The sequence below is a fragment of the Mustelus asterias genome, chromosome 14 (genome assembly GCF_964213995.1).
Source record: "Mustelus asterias chromosome 14, sMusAst1.hap1.1, whole genome shotgun sequence".
NCBI classification, from domain to species: domain Eukaryota; kingdom Metazoa; phylum Chordata; class Chondrichthyes; order Carcharhiniformes; family Triakidae; genus Mustelus; species Mustelus asterias.
This window is the reverse complement of record NC_135814.1, coordinates 68,760,437-68,776,992: the sequence shown is the minus strand read 5'-3', so window position 1 is coordinate 68,776,992 and position 16,556 is coordinate 68,760,437. Positions and strand designations below refer to the sequence as shown.

Sequence of the window (16,556 nt, the reverse complement as noted above, 5' to 3'; positions counted from 1 at the left end):
GCTAATTACAGCTCAATGGGACATTGGCCCTTAGTGAACAATGGGACCAACAGTCTCTATCCTTAGCCAGTGGTACTTAAGGATAAAGAAAATATGGAATGACAGAAGGAAATAGACCGAAGAGTTAATTAGTTTGAGAAAGAGAAATAAAGAAAAAACATTGAGTGAGAATGAGAGAGAAGAGAAATAGAGAAAAGGGCATTTTTTTTAATTTTAAAAACATCTGAAAAATATTTACTGTCTACACCAATGAGACTTGTTTTAATTTATCCCTTTATAGTTTACAAGTGGCTGAATGGTATTGCAGGAATATTAAATAATTAAACAAGTCATTGAGTAGTTAAATGCCACTTTCGACATCCTGCACTGACTTTAACTGGTGAGGAATGCACAAATGCAGCAATTTCTTCCCACTTATAGGAGGCCCGGGTGGAGTGGTCACAAATTTGCTGGCCGCTCCGCTAGGAATTTGCGAGCAAATTCTGTTTCAATGATTCAAATCAAGCTACATTTCATCTCATGCAGACTTAGTTCACTTTTCAAAAGATTAGAAGAAATATGCATACTAAGAACATGCAGCAAGACCTGAGCAATATCTGGCCTGGGCTGACAAGTGGCAAGTAACATTCATAATACACAAGTGCCAGACAATGACCATTTCCAACGAGAGGGGATCTAACCAACACCCCTTGACATTCAATGGCATTACCATCGCTGAATCCCCACTATCATTCTGGGGGGTTACCACTGACCAGAAACTGAACTGGGCTAGCCATATCCCGCGGTGAATAACTCACCTCCTGGCTCCCGAAAGCCTGTCTGCCATCTATAAGGCACAAGTCAGGAGTGTGATGGAATACTGTTGACTTGCCTGGATGAGTGAAGCTCCAACAACACTCAAGAAGCTTGACATCATCCAGGACAAAGCAGCCCGCTTGACTGCTACCCCTTCCACACACATTCAATCTCTCCACCACCAATACAGTGGCAGCCGTGTGTACCATCTACAAGATGCACTTCAGGAACTCACCAAGACTCCTTGGGCAGCATCTTCCAAACGCATGACCATCTAGAAGAACAAGAGCAGCAGATACCTGGGAACACCACCACCTAGAGGATCCGCTCCAAGTCTTGGGACTCCCTTCCTAACAGCACTGTGGGTGTAGCTGCACCTCAGGGACTGGAGCGGTTCAAGAAGGCAGTTCACCACCACCTTCTCAACAGCAATTAGGGATGCAATAAATGCCCATAAAGCGTGCCACAGTGGCAAGCACGACATCCTCACAGCACCAGTGACCCAGGTTCGATTCAGCCTTGGATGACTGCCTGTGTGGAATTTGCACGGGTTTCCTCAAAGTGTTCTGGCTTCCTCCCACAGTTCAAAGATGTACAGGTTAAGTGGATTGGCCAAGTAAAATTGTCCCTTAGCATCCCAAGATATGTAGGTTAGGGGATTAGTGGGGTAAATGTGCGGTGTTACAGAATTAGGGTGGGGGTTGGTCCTGTGTAAGATGCTGTCGGAGGGTCGGTGCAGACTTGATGGGCCAAATGGCCTCCTTCTGCACTGTAGGGATTCTTAAGTTTATTTGTGTCACAAGTAGGCTTACATTAACATTACAATGAAGTTAATGACACCTATTCAGGTAAACTGAGGGAGAATTTAGCATGGCCAATGCACCTAACCAGCACGTCTTTCGGACTATGAAATGAATATTTTAAAAAGTCCAGATTAAATATCAGTTTGATAGTTACACCAACCTCACCCAAATGCATCATTAGAGACCGGGCAGTGTGTGTTAACTCCTGGAAAATAAAATCCCTCAAACTGTTGGCAAGCATAAATCTTGCCACAACCACAGAAGTTATGGCAGTCCTCAATTCTGAACAGAAGTGGGGCAGAAATAAAGAAACAAAAATTAAACAGTAAAAAAATGGAGAGTAAATGGCATCTTTGGGAACTAGAGAAGGCGGAGGTGCAGCAATCAACTCAAAATACAGGCCGAAATCTTGTTGGGCAGCTCCTTCCAACACCCACCATGCTATTTAAAATAATAAAGTAATACAGAGAGTGAACAGAGTTTATTTCAGCTTGAAAACCTTTTTGTCAGGGTTTTGCACCGACTGTTTTTATACTGCAGCTAATGTCAGTCTTTCTCAAATGTTCTCAGGAAATGTATGATGGATATTTGCAAAGAATACTTCTTATAAGATGTAATTTACTTGTTCAAAGAATATCTACTGTTCAAAGCATTTGAAAGAAAGATTGCAAAATACCTTTATACCAATTTTTGAAAAAACTCATGCAAAGGCAGAAGACAATCTAAATACTATACATCAAACCTCACCACAATGCTTTATCAAAATTCTAGTGACAAAAAGCATTGCATGAGTAATCGCTTGAGCTTGTAGTCCTTGATCAAAAGTGAATGAACACCCCTCAGCTGGGATATATTCTTAATTTATTCAAGGGCAATCTGAAGCTAAGTAGTCATGTAAATCTTAAATTACCGTGCATAACCTAACTAAAGATGAGCATTACATACAAGCAGTATTCAAACCTTTAAACATAAAACACTAATGGAAAAACAAATTTTCATTTGACTTGAAATGCAATTTTATTTTAGGCTAACATGTACTGCCCTGTACCTACAATCCCTACGTTCTCCTCGTGCCTGTGTGGGTTTTCTCTGGATGCTCCGGTTGCCTCCCGCAGTCCAAAGATGTGCAGGTTAGGTTGATTGGCCATGCTAATTTTCCCCCTAGTGTCAGGGGGTTTAGCAAGGTAAATATGTAAGGTTACTGGGACAGGGCCTGGGTGAAATTGTTGTTGGTGCAGGCTCGATGGGTCGAATGGCCTCTTTCTGCACTGTATGGATTCTATTCTATGCCAACAGAATATATTATCCAGTCTTTGCTTCCAAACACTGACTTTTATTGGTCAATTTGACACAATCATTGTTTCACTTGAAAATTAAGTTTTGAATCATCATTTTATGCCGCTTAAAAAGGCCAAAAGTGCACTACACTAAAGAATCATTTTGAAATAGAATTAACATGTGACATGTCTTTATCAAAAAATAAAAAGAGTTACACTAATTACAAATAATTACACACACTTACATTGTATAATTGCTTGTCACTCTGGAGCGAATAGAACTGCAAGTGTCCTGGTTTCCCATTTAGAACCAGAGCTTTGCTTTTTGGATCAAACATTAAACCAGTTATAACCTCTTGACCTGAAAAAGGACAAAAAGCACAACAGAAAAGCAATAATCTAGTGCCAATGAAACAATACAAACGTCGCATTCAAACAAAATCTCAGCCAGATACATACCTTGAACTAAACCCTGAATTATGCCAGAAACATGCAGATTGCTTTGGATGATTGTTAATTCTGAAAGAGAAACCAAAATGTAATGTTAAAGAGGCAAAACAAGGTGCCCAGAGGACTGGAAAACACAAGTGTTAAGTTTGGTTTGGAACACATGCACAAAATGTGGTCAATAATACTAGTGAGCGTGGACAGAAATAGCCACTTTCAAGTGTACTGACAATCACTGACTTGAATCAAAAAAGGGGGCAAATTGGACATTTAATATTCCTGGGTTCATGACATTCAGGAAAGATGGAGCAGAAGGGGTGGCAGATAAAACTAACTTGTAAAATGCAATGTTAGTCAGATGGGCCAACCTCTGAACAGAACTCTATCAAATGCTGATTCTATCATTTCAAAGGATGGCAAAATGAAGAGGGTGGGAGTTTTGAAAATGTTATAAGTAATACAAGGGTGAAACTCTCAAAGTTTACTTCTGAAACACAATGGCTCACAAGGAAGAGTCCAACCCTTACTGTTATCACTGTGAGATGTACAATACAAGGCACCATCAGGTGAGGCTGCAATATGTTCAATCGCTGCCCCAAGACGAGGCAGAAAGTCTTTCTTGGTTTCGGATCCATATCGCCACTGAACCAGTACAGTCTCTATTCCACCAGACAGCAAATTAGTGCCTGTTAAATAAAAAGCCACAGAAAACCTAATCAGCCAAGAACATTTTACTTTCAGCAGCCTTTCACAAACAGCTGTCACTGTAAAATCGCAATGCAACAGTTTGCCTCACCCTAAAACATACCTCCGCAAACTAGGAAAAAAAAGTCCAAACACCAGGTCAACCCAACTGTGCACTTTTGTCAAAAAAATCGAATTCAAGGCAAGCAAGCCAATAAAAACACCATTATCTCAACAGAACGTGATGGCCTGTTAAGGAGCACTAACTTTGTAGAATTTTTCCCACTCCAACAAGATGAGTTTGCTTCATTGCTTCAAATATAGCAGTGAGTTCATTTCAGTTTATAAATGCATCACTGATGATTGAAGAGTTGGAACTAAATTGGCAGGGAGTGAGCACCAGCAGAATGAGGCAACAAAGAGGAATGAGAAATTTAAAGGAATGAGATTGTTGGATAATACTAAAGAAGGAAGTAGCACCATTTTAGATAGGAGAAGAGCAAGAGCTGCAAGGAGTACAAAGGCAAGTTTAGAATGCGATAATGTACATACAAAGTTTGGTGAGTTACAAGTGGAAATAGCTGTGTGGGATTATATTTTATTGGCAATAATAGAAACATTACTTAAAAAGGTTGAGGACAGAAGGATGCTTAATATTCATGGGTACAAAGTATTCAGTAAAGATAGGGAAGGGGAAAAGGAGTTGGGGCAAAAACATTGATTAGCGAAACCTTTGCAGTGTTCAAAAAGGGGGGCATGCACAAAATCCATTTGGTTAGAATTGATAGACAAATAGGTAAACAAACTACTGGGAGGTAGTCAATATGCCTCTAAACTTTAAATCGAGAGATAGGGAGCCACAGTGAAAGAAAAGCAAGAGAGAGAAGTGCAAATCTGTGAGGAAAATCACAAATGTGAAACTACTAGAGAATGGTGATACATTCATTACCCAAATATCGATTGGGATAATGTCAACAGTAAAAGGAGAATCCCATGCACTATGTACAATGCTTGCCAGGTGAATTCTTCAAGTGATAACCAGGCCAAATACAATACGTGCAGTACTGAAAAGGAAAACAAGACTGACAAAGAGAGATGAGAACAGAATGACAGTTAATCTAAACCAAAAAATCCACTGGTATGTAAATAGTGAGTGGGCACAAAGAGGTGGGTTAGGTCCTATTAGGGATAAAAAAAAAGTGATATATACTTAGAGGTACAGGGCAATGTTAAGAAAGAATTTGCTGACTATTGGTATTGGTGTAAGTGGAGATGTACAGGTAATGGATCAGGTAAAAACAGAGAGGCTGGAGATATTGGAGATACTGGCTATGCTTAGAGTGGATGAGTCATATCGTCCCATGACTTGTATTCCAGCAACTCACCAAAGGATCCTTTGATAGCACCTTCCAAACTCACGACCTGTACTACCGAGAAGAACAAGAGCAGCAGATGCGTGGGAATGCCACTGATCTGCAAGTGCCCCTCCAAGCAACACACTTTGATGTGGAACTACATGACCGTTCCTTCATTGTCACTGGGTCAAAATCCTGGAACTTCCTAAAAGTTCCTACAACACATGGACTACAGCAGTTCACAAAGGTAACATGCCACCATCTTTTCAAGAGCAATTAGGGATGGGAAATTAATGTTGTCCAAGCCAGAAATGCCCACATCCCATGAACGAATATAAAAAAGTTGCAATGGAAGAGGACCGCAGATAGCAGATGGGGCTGCTATAATCTTCCAGAGTTATGGGTAAGTGCCAAATGTGACATCTTTGCTCAAGGAAGGACGTAAGGACTGCCCAATTTAACATCAGCAGTAGGTAAGCTTTATAAACAATAAATCAGGGAAAAAAATCAACAGGTACTTCAAGAACTTTGAGTTTATAAAGGAGAAAGAACACATTCGTAAGAGGCAGATTGGATTTGACTAATCTGGTTGAATGTTTTGATGAACAACAGAGAAGGTTAACAAAGGGAATGCAGTGCATGTCTGTCAATATAGATTTTAAGAAAGTATTTGACAAAGTACCATATAAAACACCGATGAACAAAATGAAGGTTTATGGAATAGAAAGATCAGTGCCGGTGGTAAATGGTTGTTTTTGAACTGAAAAATGACATGCATCAGTGTTCCCCATGGGTCAGTGCTAGGATCACTACTTTTTTGATATAGATATATAGTAATAAATGACTTCAGCATTGGAATACAGAGTAAAAATTTCTAAATTTTCCCATGATACAGACAGTGCAGGTGGTAACAATCAACAGGACAGAAAGGATAGCATAACAGATAGAAAAGTGGCAAATGTACTTAATGGCACAGTTCTATAGATGTATGCAGATAGAGAGGGGCTTAGGGATTTGTGTACATAGATCTCCAAAGGTGACAGGACATGTTGAAAGAGGAGTCAGCAAAGCATGTGGGATCTTGGGCTTCATTATTAGAGGTAAGAATGCAGCAGCAGGGAAGTTGCACTGAACCTTTCTAAAGTTCTGGTTGGGCCACAACAAGAGCATTACGTCCAGTTCTAGTCACCAAACCTTTGGAAGAACTTAAAGGATGCAGAATGGTTCCAGGGTTGAAGGAATTTCAGGGTTGTTCTCTTGGAGCAAAGGAGGTTATTGGAGATTTGATAGAGTTGTACAGGATTATAACAGGTTCAGGTAAGGTAGACAAAAACTGCTTCCATCAGCAGCATTAGCTAGGCCTCATCTAGAATACAGATTCCAGTTTTGGGCACCCTACCTGAGGAAGGATCTGAAGACATTGGAGAGAATACAGGGGAGATTCACAAGAATGATTCCAGGAATAAACAAATGTAGCTATGAGGATAGAGCGGCACACAGTTTTCCTGGGAGAAAAGAAGGCTGAGAGGAGAACTGATGGAGCTTTTTAAAGGCCCTGAGGGTTATGGACAGGGTAAATATTGAGAAATTGTTCCATTTCAAGAGTACATCAGGAACTAGAGGGCAGAGATTCAAAATAATGGGCAAAAGGAGAGGTGATGCAAGGAAAATTTTGAGTCTGAAACTAACTTCCAGAGAGGGTGGTGAAGGTAGAACTGCTATCTGAAATGAAAGAATGTACAAGGTTACAAGGATAAGGCATGGGAGTGGGACTAGGTGGAATGTTCTTTCAGAGAAACAGTGTTGACTTGATGGACCAAATGGACTCCTGCACTGCAAAGATGCTTCATTTAGCTGTTGGCATAAACACTAGTGAGACAGATTTGAAGTTTTGGGGAAAAGATGCAAGGAAGATGTGAGCAAGAACATTTTATTTCACGCAGTGATAAGCAATGGTTTCAAGAGGAAACTGGGTAGCAATGGAAGAAATAAACTCATTGGGCGATGGGGATAGAGTAGGAGAATGGAACTGCCTGGATTACTCTACCAAGAGCCAGCATGGACTTAATAGGTCAAATGGTCTCCTTCAGCGGTGCAATGACTATGAAAGGCTTCTGTTTGAAGGGGTAAGTTAGTAGTAAGTACTAACTCCATGTCCTGTCAATTTACTTTGTATTAGAGTTTAAAAAGTTTTTAAAATTGTGAACTATAATAATGTAAAAAGAAAAAAAATCCATCTGTTTCATTTCAGATAAAGTCTGATTAGACTTTAGAAATTAGAAATAGATTAGAAAGATTAGAAATAAGACTATGTATTTTTCCTACCTTCTGCTGAAAACATCAGATCATTGACTGCATCGTGGTGCCAGTGCTCTGTTGAGTAGACATACTCCTGTTTGTGATTAAAGTTCCTCCTATGAATTTAAAAATAGTCTCAGGTGAGATTTAGAAACTCATCTTTTCAAAAGCTAGAATCTATTTTTCACCTCCGTTAAGTGAAAGCTTTCATTACACTTCAAAAAATGAATAGTTTATTAATAAATGTATCACGAAATAGCAGCATTTTTATGAATAACTATGCCAAGTGTTCCATATCAGCTCCTACTTTAATTCGGTTTTCTACACGAAGCTTCGCTGACAACCAATATTGACTTTATGGTAGCATATACTAAACAGACAAGAACATCTCAGCTGAGATCTCTAGCTGTACTGAATTATCTGATCTCAGTTCAGACTGCATACTTAAGAAAAACACTCTTGTATCTTCCTTCCACTTATTTGTCATGTTAAACAGTATTTAAAATGCTGATTCTGGAAACAATTTCCTAGATTTGGACAGTGACATTCTAATACTTGTACATCTTAGCTCCAAAGCAGTCCTTATTCTCGTTGAAAATAATAGAACATCTCATTGCTATATAAACATTTGCCACTTATTGCTGACTGTACTTTATACAGGCAAGCAGAATTTTGTACAAAGGCATTTTCTCAGCAAACTATGATTGTAGTCTGCGTTCTAGTAGTTACAAAATAATGAGACAATGTGAAATACTTGCATCAATAATATGGAATGGGGAAAGAATTAAAATTAATTCCAACAGGCATTCTATAAACTTAGCCTGAAGTTTTTATTTAAGGTGCTGTCCGAATTAAAGTAGGCCATGAACAGGAAGAAGAAAAAGATATTTTCAAGTATCTCAACTCCAATATAATTTAACACTACTTATAGAAGGACGAAAGCCTTGGTTTGCAGATTGCATCTAACTAGGGTAAATCTTAAGTCCTTATAAAATTAGGTATAAGTTACATGAAAAAACCAAGATCACAAAGCACATACCCATTTTATATTCACTTGTATTGCATCTGTTTTTGATGATGCGCGTGGCAGTTAGGCAAGGAAGAATTCCTCTGTGTGCCAAGTATGTCATAAGTAGGTTTTTGGATTTTAGTGTACACAAGAGAAAGGCTTTCCCCATGGTGGAAACCAAATAAAATTAGTTACAAGTGGCTTATCAAAGACAAACTCCAAAAGTAAGATGAAAGAATACCATACCAGAGCCTGATTTTGCCATCTTTGTGGCCTGTTGCTATGCAGTCTTCCTTTGGATGGCAGGTCACACAGGTGAACATATTAGCTCCTTTCCCATCTTTCATGCCCAAGCGAAAACTTAAAAAATATAAAGTAAAGCAGGATTATTTTGCTATTTCCTCGTTTGCAAACAGATTTTGTGGGCTAGTCTAACACGATGAAATAAGTGTGCAGAAAAAAAACCCAGAATAATATTCCAACTAAGGGTTACCTGTAACGCTTTTTCTTTTTGAAGAAAAGCACATGGAGTTCAAGAGCTCGGATTGAAGCAACATACACACACTGTTAATCGAAAATAAAAATATAATAGAAAATGTAACAAATAAAGGAGGTGCATTTTTCATTCTAATCTAAATCCTTTACCTTATGTTATTCAACATATACCCAAATTATCTTTGTTTTGAAACACTGTCAGTCATAAGAGGCATTTCCTACAACAACTTTCACGGAATATTTCCCAACCACTTCACCACTTCATCAGACTATATCTTAGCCTCAAGTCAATCACTCTTCGGAATTTTTCTTCTCTCTAGCTATACATATCATGTTATTAAACAATATGAAATAATTTTATTACAATTTATACTCGCACTGCCTTTCCACTTCCAATCAAAAATATATAGGAAAGCGTTTAACAATTAGAATGCAGCCATTAATGTGAAAACTCATTTCAACCTGTAATCAATGTGACTCGTCATAAATTGTTTCATATTATTTTGTTTGACAAATTTGAGGAAGAGCATTTTTATATATGTATTTAAAATTACTTTTATTTTAAAACTGGATAATCCAAGAGTCGTACCTCTCTGCCAAAAGCAATTGACTTTGGTGACTGATATACATCATCCAAAATGACAATGAAGTCTTTTGCTTCAACTTCTTGAGTGGTTGATTTGGGCAGATTGATGGATATCAATTGAAACCTCCCTGGAGAACAACACAGATTGCAAAGCAGGAGCAAGTCAGGAACCATCCAAATTTACATGTCATGATTTGCATTTGAAAACATTCCACTGATTAATAAAATGAAAAAGCCAATTTGCCATCAAAATCTAAAATCTATTGTACTTGATCAGAAAAAACAATTACTATTGTTGAAATTGGCTGCTAAATTAATTACACAGTCACTTGGTAATACAGAACTTGAATGCTGCTGAAGTTTTTTGTCTTGCGCTCATCAAGACAAACCCAAGAACTTCAAATGATCACAACAATTTAAACGACAGGAGAAATTGGGTGCTGACTGGTTGGCAAATTGATTCCGAATGGTCAACTAGCAGATTGAGGAAAGGGAGCACATTAACACTACTCCATCTCAATGAGTGAATTTGAGCGCAGGATGGAGGGTATTAAGGTGTGCAAGGAAATCCTTGTAAGTGGTAGCGGATTCAAAGGTCACAAGCACCTATATATTGGAAATATGCACAGGATAGGGGTTTAGGGCTCTTTCCATCAAAAACATGTTTCACAAGAAAAGCAATGAAAATGTTGGCGAGTGCCAGACCTAGAGGGGATCATATGGCTACACCATTTATTTGGGTCAAACCTGGTGGTGTTAAAATTGAACTGATTGTTAAAATTGAATTGATAAACTAGGCTGCAATGAGACATCATTTTTGTGGATCATGCAAACTCGTAAATGGGCCAAAGGCTGTAATTTTTGAATCTGAGAAGTGCCTGGGCTATCTCAAAGTTCCATGGAAAGGCAAAGCATCTTAAAAATTTGAATAAGTTGTACAAGCCATTTCCAACTGCGACTGCACAGTGGCAGGGCAAGTGGCATATTCCACTAACAGATTGCTGCCAATCAAAAAAGACATTCTGCCTGCCACACAAATGTGCAATGTTGTATATGAATTTCAGTGCTGGTGCGATGTCAGGTATAGAGGCCATATGCCCCAATGATTGGCTGACCAAATCAATAAATATGTTCCTCAGCTGCATGTAATAGGCAGAGTACAGACCATACTCAACCAACACATGCTTATAAAACTCCAAACAAAACATCTACTGTTAGATGCGATTCTGTGATTAAGTGGCACTTGCTGAACAATCCTGAATGCGCTAATAGGAACACCAACAACTGATTTAAGATTATCAGCTGATCTGGTAATTTTGCTCAGTCTGGGAGATGGGAGTGGGAGCTTGGTAGGGGATGATGTGGGGGATCGTGCGCGCGCGGGGTGTCCTGAGAGGGGCCCGGTGTGGGTGTTTAAAGTTGTCACTTTGGAGTTAGGCATGATTTTTTCCTTTTACCTCTTTCAGAGCAAAATCTAACTATCAGAATAAAACTGGCAGAACCAGCTGAAGTTAGTGATTTAAATCATTTCTGGCTGATGGTTCCCAGCCCAGTACAAGTGCCCAAGGGAAGTCAGCACTTCTGGGCAATTGCCAGAACTTCCTAGAGGGATTCCCCAGCGCATCACTGTGTGCAATGCTGGGGAATCAGGAAGTTATAATAACATGCACACTGATGCTCAAAATTAAAATTTCTGTACATTCCAAACTCCTACAAGATATTACTACAAAATAGCTAGGAATTTAACCACTGTATTATGATCACAATATTTTACAGAACAGAGCAATGAATATTAAAGCATGCAGCTGATTATATTACTGTGATAAATCAGCTTCTCAGAGTCCTGTATCACTTTTCCCCCCATGTTTAGCTGCACATACAAGCAATGTTCGCAAAGGATAACCTTTCTTAAACCAGATATCAAAGCTTTTGTTACCTGAAGCTTCTTTGTTATCTCTTGAAATAATAGCAAAGATGGACTTTTCATCAGCAGCAGATGTGTACAGAGCAAGCAGTTTAAAATCCACAACAAAAGTCTAGAGAAAATAAATAAGTTATCACACACAAAAAATAATCATTTTTTAAAATATGTGCTTCAGAGTACAGCATCACTTACTTTTATTAATATCCCATCGGTGAAATCCCACAGTTTAATAGTCCCATCCAATGAAGTAGAGTACAACTGTGAACAAATAACTGGATTATCAGCGGCAATTTTAAAACACTTTTCACTGCAGTTAAAAGGTAAACTGTGTAGGTTTATGAGATGTCATTTATTAAATTTTGCAGCTGTAAGTTTGAACCAAATAATGGCTATTTTTTAGACTCTGAACCATACTGGGAGATAAGGCACATGCTTCTATGAAAGGAGGACTACAGAACCAACAGTTGTGCTGGTTTGATATTTTTCAGGGTTTGATTGTTTCATGGAAGACTTTTCCCTTTTTTCTGAAGGAAAATAAATATCAGTGCCTTCTATTAGTTAAAAGCCTATAGTACACAGGAGGCGAGGTCAAGATCATATTTCAAGGAAAACTCTTTATGGGAGGCCTACAATTTAAAAGCAATCCCCTTTTGATCTTTACAAATCATTTTCAAAAAGATCAAATCAGCTGAAGGTAATCCATTCCCAATAAACCTATTCGATTACATCACAATCCCAATCAACTGGTAAGTGATGAGGCACATCTTGTCTAATTTACCCTGCTTTCTTATTAAATTGAGCCCACATACCATGGAATTTTAAATGCTGTCGATATGTTCATCTCGGTTTTTTTGATATATGTGTATTTTTTGACCATGGAAAAATAAAATTTCTACATCATCTCAAACATAGTTGTGTATCTTTGGCTGGGAAGGTGTCCAAGCCTTAGGAGTGGTTATGGAACTCTGGCTAAATTAGGATAGAGAGTTGGAATGTATTTAATTTGCAGGCAGTCACATCATCATGGCCAATATATAAAATAAGTCTCCAGGGTTGTCTTCCACAGCTGAAGCAACTTAACAAAGTTCCCTCACTTTATGCAATTTGTTTTGTGTTGTAGACAAACATTGCAAAAAAACTTTCTTACCTGCAAATGATTTTTGGGATTAAGCTGAATGCCTGTGATAAGATTCTTATGACCTTTCAGGACATGCACACATTCCTGCGTGGCTGTACTGTAGACTTTTACAAGATCTCCCGAAGCACAAAACAAATATCTGCAAAACATTAAATGTCTGAGTACTATTCTTTAAAGGGGAAAAAACAAATCTTAAAAAGCAAGCTCTACTCTGTCTAATGACTAACAAGTTACTTCTGAATGCATTTGATAAATTCTGTACCCTCCATATTTTTGATACTGAATGTATCCCAGTTAATATTAGGCTAGTTTATATCCTCTACTGTTATTACCCTTTTTTCTGTACTTCTCAACAATTTGCCTATATATTTGCTCTTATCTCCCTCTGCTTGTTTCAGGGCCTTTGGCACACTCCCAGTAATGCAATTACTCCTTTTTGTTCTTCAGTTCAACCTATATGACCTGATTTGATGGTAGCTCTAGTGTATCATTGCTCCTCACATCTGTAATTGTTTCTTTAATCAATATTACAACCATTAAAAAAAAAATCCCTCTTTCTATCCCATCCGAATACCGTTATCAGAAATGTTGAATTGGAATTCCTGCCCTTTAAGCAACATTTCAATAACAGTCATATTACACTTTCGAGAATCTACATCCTCAGCTCATCAACCGCATGCACTAACTAGACTCCTTGCATCAAAGAATATACCACTAATGAATGAAAAGCTCCTTTGTTGGCTATTTTCTGGCCTTTGTTTCCTCAACCTTCCATACCATTTTCCTCCCTTCGGTTTCCGTATTCTTCTCTTCAATCTGAATTTATGCTCAGGTTCCTATCGCCTACCAAGCTCTCCTCAGCAATAGCAGCAAATCCTCCCACCCACCACAATGCTGGTCCAAGCCCCACTGAGGGAGAACCTCCCTTGCATAGGTACCACATCCCCAAAACCAGTCCCAGTGCCTTAGGAATCTAAAACACTCCCTCTGGCATCACCGAGTCACATAGTTAACTGTACTATCCTCCTGCTTCATCATGGTACTCAGGCACGTGACAGCATGAATAATCGTTGAGGATCTATTTTTAATTTCTTCTTAGCCTCCTGAAATCTACCTGCAGTACCTCATCTCTCTTTCTATGTCATTGGTACTAATATGCACTATGACCGCTGACTGCTCTCTCAGAACGTTGTGCAGCTGTTCAGTAATATTCTTAACCCCAACACCAGGGTGGTGATATGCAATCATCCTAGAGTTAGGCTGATAATGGCTGCAGAAATGTCCGTCTATTTCTCCAAGAGCCCCAAGATATTGTTGCAGGTGTTCCTCAGGAACACCTTGGTGTCTCCTTGGCTGAACCATCTTGAGCTGCTTCAAGAGTGACCTTTCCTCCAACATAAGCTTAGAAATGGTGATGTTCAATGATGATTGCACAATGTTCAGTGCCATTTGCAACTCCTCAGATACTGAAGCAGTCTGTGCCTGCATGCAACAAGACCCAGATAACATTCAGGCTTGGGCTATTAAGTGGCAATAACATTCATGGCACACAAGTGTCAGGAAATGATCCTCTCCAACAAGAGAAAATCTAATCATCTTCCTTGGACAGTCAATAGCATTCCCAACAATGAATGCCACACCATCAACATCCTGGGGGTTACTGCTGACCAGAAACCTAACTGAACCAGCCATAAAATAGTGGCTACAAGAACAGTTCAGAGGCTGGGAATTCTGCAGCAGGTAACTAACTATCACCTGGCTTCCCAAACCCTGCCCACCTTCTACAACGCAAAAGTTAGAAATATGATAGAATACCCTTCAGTTGCCTGGAAAGTGCAGCTCCAACAACACAAGAAAAAGCAGCCCACTTGATCAGCACCCCACTGACCACCTTGAAACATTAATTTCCTCCACCATCAGTGCTCAGTGGCATCAGCGTGCATCATCTACAAGATGCAGTGCACCAAAGCGTCAAAACTCTTTCATCACTATTTTCCAAACCTGCAACCTTTACTATAGGACAAGGGCAGCAGATGCATGGGAACACCTACACCTGCAATTTCCCCTCCAGGTCACACAGCACCCTGACTTGGAACTATATAGCCATTACTTCACTGTGTTTAGGTCAAAATCTTGGAACTCCTGCACTTGCATCACTGCAGTCACTTTCTCAAAGGGACCAATTACAAAACTATTGAATCACCTATTACTATTGCTTTCTTGACCTCTCCACCCCCCCCCCCCCCCCCCCCCTTTCCCTGGATAGCTATGCCATTTATAGACCTCAGGCCTTTCCTCTGGCTGCACTGACTATTCAGAATTGAATGCCGAGTGGAGAGCAAGATGCAGGAGATCCTGCACTAACTGCTTGGTACTACTTGACTCTTCTCTGCACACTATTAAGTTGCAGTATCCACATCCCTCAAATAATAACACTATCCACGTAACTCTCAGCTTTATGCACCAGTGACTCCAGCTACTGCTCAAGCTCCTGAAATCCAGGGTGAAATCTTTTCTGACTGTTGCAAATTCGTGCACATTGTGGGAAAATTTAGTTTGATAATGCTTCTGATGAAGTGCCTAAGGTTACTTTACTACATTAATGCCACTATATCAATAGGCAAACTGTTGTTATCGAGTACAATTCAGTGCAGGCCGTTGCAAGTTTTTGACAGTACAATTTGTGCTGGAAGAATGCAGCAATGGTGATGTTGAGCACCATTAAACTCTCACTAGTATAAGGATTTGATTTTCATCTGAAAACATTGACAACTTTTCAATAAAATAAATTAGAAAGATGCAATTATTAAAACACCAATTCATAATTTAATCACAAACTAATCATTTGCGTTAGAAAATGGTGTGGGCAAATATTTATGGAAAAATAAAGGGAATTGGCAATCACAACAAACAGGAGACTCCATTTGATCAGTTGTAAGCTACTCCCATTGATTAGATAGAAGTGAAACAAAGACAGTAGCAAATGCGATAATTTTGTAATTTTGGATAGAAAGTAATAAACTGCAAGACTCTATTAATATCACTAAAACATATAAACAACAGGCTGCATTATAAAATCAGGGCATTCGCTTGTATCACACGGAGCTTCCCAACTCAGTACAAAGATAAATATGTCTAATTATCAGCAGTTATCACAGCACCAGGACTCGGACACAGAGGGCCGCTCGGCCCTTCCTGCCCTTGCTAGCTGCAGTTGTTACCCAGAGTCCCACCCCCCCAACCCGGCAATCAGAATGAAGCCCAGAGCCGGGTATAGGCAGACACCGCGTGGCTCCAAACAGCTTCCCCCGCCGGGATCCCCGCTCGCAGCCTCGGATCGGGCTGAGGTGCCGGCACCGAGCGGCTCGGGGCAGCGCTCACTTGCTGTCGCTGGAGAAGACGGGCCGTCGGTAGTTCATTTTGCTGCCGCCGCAGCGAAGCACACGCACATCAGGCGCCTCAGCCATTTCCACCATCTTCCCGACCTCTGACTCCTGACCTCAACTGCGTGAACTGCAGAGGGCGGGGACCTAGGGACGGCGGTAGGGGCGGAGCATGGGGTCAGCGAGAGAGGCGGGGCCTGGAGACACCCGGATGGGCGGGGCCTGGAGACACCCGGATGGGCGGGGCCTGGAGACACCCGGATGGGCGGGGCCTGGAGACAGCGAGAGGGGCGGGGCCTGGAGACAGCGAGGGGGCGGTGCCTTTCTTTCTCCTTGGCCAATATTGTGAGAAGTTTAACAAC

The 16,556-nt window shown here is 40.0% G+C and overlaps 1 protein-coding gene across 1 annotated transcript in view; it reads right to left on the bottom strand.

Moving 5' to 3' along the window:
- The window catches only part of wdr75 (WD repeat domain 75), a 29,522-nt gene extending 13,215 nt beyond the window's left edge, over window positions 1-16,307 (bottom strand). Inside the window, exons 1-11 of the mRNA XM_078228548.1 lie at window positions 16,193-16,307; window positions 12,821-12,950; window positions 11,866-11,931; window positions 11,686-11,785; window positions 9,753-9,877; window positions 9,162-9,232; window positions 8,915-9,028; window positions 7,687-7,775; window positions 3,850-4,008; window positions 3,335-3,394; window positions 3,121-3,236 (exon numbers count right to left, since the gene is read on the bottom strand). Of these exons, the coding sequence (XP_078084674.1) occupies window positions 3,121-3,236; window positions 3,335-3,394; window positions 3,850-4,008; window positions 7,687-7,775; window positions 8,915-9,028; window positions 9,162-9,232; window positions 9,753-9,877; window positions 11,686-11,785; window positions 11,866-11,931; window positions 12,821-12,950; window positions 16,193-16,287 (1,125 nt within the window). The 5' untranslated portion in view covers window positions 16,288-16,307. The remainder of the gene's footprint in view (window positions 1-3,120; window positions 3,237-3,334; window positions 3,395-3,849; window positions 4,009-7,686; window positions 7,776-8,914; window positions 9,029-9,161; window positions 9,233-9,752; window positions 9,878-11,685; window positions 11,786-11,865; window positions 11,932-12,820; window positions 12,951-16,192) is intronic.
- Window positions 16,308-16,556: the final 249 nt, after the last annotated feature.